The 3,854-nt window shown below is 43.5% G+C and overlaps 1 protein-coding gene across 1 annotated transcript; it reads right to left on the bottom strand.

Annotated features, from left to right (window-relative positions):
• Positions 1-3,444, bottom strand: LOC149145645 (uncharacterized). The gene has a single exon (XM_089452518.1). The coding sequence runs from the start codon at positions 3,442-3,444 to the stop codon at positions 1-3; it is 3,444 nt and encodes a 1,147-aa protein (XP_089308644.1).
• Between the last annotated feature and the right edge of the window lie 410 nt (positions 3,445-3,854).

Genomic DNA, 3,854 nt, shown 5'->3' with positions numbered 1-3,854 from the left:
TTAGGTGTGATCGGCTTGGGTCAAATCCTTTTCCGCCAATTGTGCACATGTCACTTTGATGTTGGGGCAATTAACCTCCTGCCAACAACTGTCTAAAATCTCGTTCGGGTTGTCAATACCGTGGTTTGCCAAGAAATCTGCCACCCCGTTTGCCTTTCTTCTGACTGTCTGAAACACCATACCTCTCATTTCCGCTATCAGCTCCGCTATGCTTTCAGTAGCCTTAGCCAGCCTCCAATGTTTGGTGGCTTTACTGGCTCTCGTTCCTGCTTGTAAGCGTTTAGCCGCTGTGATAGCCAAAGAGGAATCCCCCTCAACAATGACACTCCCTTGTCGGGTTGTTCTAAGAATTCTCAAGCCTTGCTCAAGCGCCGCAAACTCTGCTTCATTGTTAGTGCTTTCGCCGAGAGCTCTGCAATAGACATGAACTATGTCCCCATCCTGATTTCGAATAACACCTCCAATCCCTGCTATGCCTGGATTGCCCCTCGAAGCCCCATCAAAATTCAATTTGAGGCCTCCTTCTGGCGGGCACTGCCAACTAAGGTATTGCGATGAAGGTTGAGTCCTGTTTCCCCCGGATGGTTGATTGCTGGAAGCGTCCAGTTGAAAGCTTTTCAATATTCGTAAGTCCTGATCTGAAGGTTGTTCATTCAATTCTATTTTGCATTTTGTTTGTATGAGCTGTTTAATGTTAATAGTGATAGAATCTTTTGCATATTCTATGTTTCTGACTTCCTCCTGAAAAATTCTACGATTGCGCTCTTTCCAAATTGTCCATAGAATAAAACCTGGGGCGCACTTCCATATACTTTCAACTCTTCGAATTTTAGAAAAATTTCTCCTCCAGTTGATGATGGTATCCTGAATGGAATCTCTGTTCCGATCCGAAGCCCCAAGTACTTCTTCCATCCATTGCCACAGCCGGGAAGCCCATTCACAGGAATTGAAAAGATGATTCATTGTTTCTGCTTCCTCCCTGCACATAGGACATCTGGAAGGTCCCCTGAACCCCTTTTTCATTAAGTTTTCCCATGTCAGAGTTTTCTTCTGCATGAGAAGCCATAAGAACGTTCTAATTTTTGGCCATTGAAGATTGTCCCAAACTTTTTCCGTCCAGGGCATTAGATTAGGCTGCTCTTCCCTCTCTATGATGCTCCTGGCTTCCTTCAAAGTGAAGTCCCCGTTGCCTTTCGGTCCCCATCTGAGCTTATCATTTTCAACAGCAATTCGGATTTTTCTTTTGAGGATCTGTTGATTTAAATCTTGAATGCTTTCCCGCATATCCTCGTTGTGGGTTGAGTTGAAAACTGTCCATTCCCTCCAAATCGGGTCTTCACTGGTTGGGTTCCAGTATTGGTTGACTTTGAGTTTGCCCTCATTTTGATTGCTAATCTTCACGGGAAGCAGTTGAGGGGTATCCAGTTTCGGGGCCTGTTGCCAGGCATCCTCCCAGAAGAATGCCTGATTTCCATTTCGTATCTCCCAGAAGCTATAGTCCTGAACAATACTTCTATTGTCTCTGGCATGGTTCCATATTGGCGAACCGTTAGGCGCTTCCTGCATTCTTATGAGTTCTTGAGTGGTGCTGTTCGGCATATACTTTTCCTTCCAATGAGTGGCCCAAGGGAGGCTTGTTTCTGATACCCACTTCCACCAAATTTTGCCCCCGCAAATTCTATTAACTACTGAAGGATCAACCAAATTTAGTCCCCCTCTGTCCTTAGGTTTACACAGTTTCTGCCAAGCTACTAAAGACCACTTTTTCTTTTCACTGTTACCGCTCCATAAAAAAGATCGCTGGATAATTCTCATTTGATTTAAGATTCCTTTGGGAGCAGGAAGAATGGATAGCAAATACTGAGGGATAGCCTGCAATACCGCTTTTGTTAGTATTAATCTACCTGCAAAATTCAGAGCTCTGTTAGTCCAATGTTTACACTTTCTTTCCATATTGGCTAGGACTTTCTCCCAGTGAACCTTTTGCCAAGGTTTTAGAGTTAAAGGGGCACCAAGATATCTTGAAGGTAAGGTGCCAATTTTGAACCCTAGAAGTCGAGACAGATGAGATTGGATAGCTCGATGTGTATTGAAGAAGAAAATAGTAGACTTGGAGAAATTGATCTCCATTCCCGAGGCTTTGCTAAACAGATTAAGAATATCCCTGTAAGCTAAAGCTTCTTTGACTGATGGAGTACCATGTAACATGGTATCATCCACAAACTGTTGATGAGTTGTGGCCGGAATGGATCTGATGGGTTGCAGCCCTCTGATGTGACCCTCTGCTTTTCTCTTGGTTATCAACCTGCCTAGGCCCTCCATTAAAATGACAAACAAGAAGGGGGAAAGGGGATCACCCTGCCTGATACCTCTGGTAGGGCTGAAGGGAGCGGAAGGGGCGCCATTCACTAGGATAGAATATCTAGGTGATCTTATTAGGGCTAAAACCCATTTGATCCATTGTTTGCTGAAACCAAAAGCTTCTAAAACTGCTTCCAGATACGACCAGCTCACCTTGTCATAAGCTTTGGAAAGATCTAACTGCATGAGCATTCCGGCTTCTTTCCGCGAATGAAGTGAATGAATCATCTCTTGTGCCATCAAAATATTGTCTAGAATTTGTCTTCCTTCCACGTAGCCAGACTGTTCTGGCGAAATAATTCCAGGGAGGATCGCCTTCAATCTGTTGGCTATGACCTTAGAAATGATCTTGTAGATGACATTGCAAAGGGCGATGGGTCTGAATTTTTCTGGTGTGTTAGCTTCCTCCACTTTGGGTATAAGAGCAATGAAAGTTGAGTTTAGAGATTTTAGGATTGTTTTGGATCTTCTTGAGTCTTCCACTATCTCCCATATGTCTTGCTTTACAATGTCCCAGCATGCTTTGTAGAAATTGATGGTAAATCCATCCGGTCCAGGAGCTTTGTCGCTTGGCATACTTCTCACTGCCTCCTCGACCTCTTCCATAGTGATTGTTCTTCTTAGGGCCCAGTTCTGATCCTCTGTGATGGTTTTAGGTATATTATTGGTGACTTCTTTGATGGCCTCCTCTCTGTTTGTTCCTGGTTCTTGCGCTATGCTTCTAAAGTGATCCGAAAGGGCTACTGATATCTCGTTATGATTTCTAAGGATTTCTCCCTCACTGTTTTTTAGTTCTAGGATTTTGTTGGCACTTCTGTAGTCCATGGCTGATCTATGGAAGAACTTAGTATTTTGCTCCCCTTCCTTCAGCCAAAGGATTCTTGATTTCTGCTTCCATAGCGATTCTTCCTGCTTGCATCTATTGTGCCATTGTTGAGTAAGCTCTTTTTCTAGTTCATAGGTTTCTTCTTCTCTGCATCCTGCCGCACCGGCTTTGTGAATTTGTTCCAGCTTGTTTTCGATGATAATTTTTTCCTGAAAGATATTTCCGAAAACTTTTCTGTTCCAGTCCTTTAACCTCATTTTGATGTTTTTTAATTTCTTTTGAAGATTGAACATTTTGGATCCTTCAATATCTAATGGTTCTGACCACCATTTTTCCACCATTGAAAGGAAGTTGGGGTGTTCTATCCAGAATTTTTCGAACCTAAAGGGTTTGTTCCTGGGGGTGCCCTGAAGCTCCACAGCAAGCGAGATCGGCCAGTGGTCCGAACCACCACTAGGGAGGATGTTCGACTCCACTACCGTTCCATCTAAGATTATGCTTTCCGAGACTAAGAAACGATCTAGTCTGGATGATATTAGCCTTTCACCCCCCCTTCTGTTGTTCCAAGTAAATTTCCCACTCTTAGAGTAAACATCTATCATTCTTGCACTATCTATGAAATTTATGAAAGCCTCCGCGTCCCTGTTAAGTTTTCCGCGTCTCTTGT

This window comes from Pinus tabuliformis, chromosome X, assembly GCF_031772625.1.
Source record: "Pinus tabuliformis cultivar Carrire ecotype Pingquan chromosome X, CPIR1, whole genome shotgun sequence".
Classification (NCBI taxonomy): domain Eukaryota; kingdom Viridiplantae; phylum Streptophyta; class Pinopsida; order Pinales; family Pinaceae; genus Pinus; species Pinus tabuliformis.
This window is presented reverse-complemented; position numbering and strand designations above follow the sequence as displayed.

Excerpts from the sequence above, each read along its gene's own strand:
- LOC149145645 (XM_089452518.1), bottom strand. The coding sequence starts at position 3,444 with ATGAGGTTAAAGGACTGGAACAGAAAAGTTTTCGGAAATATCTTTCAG.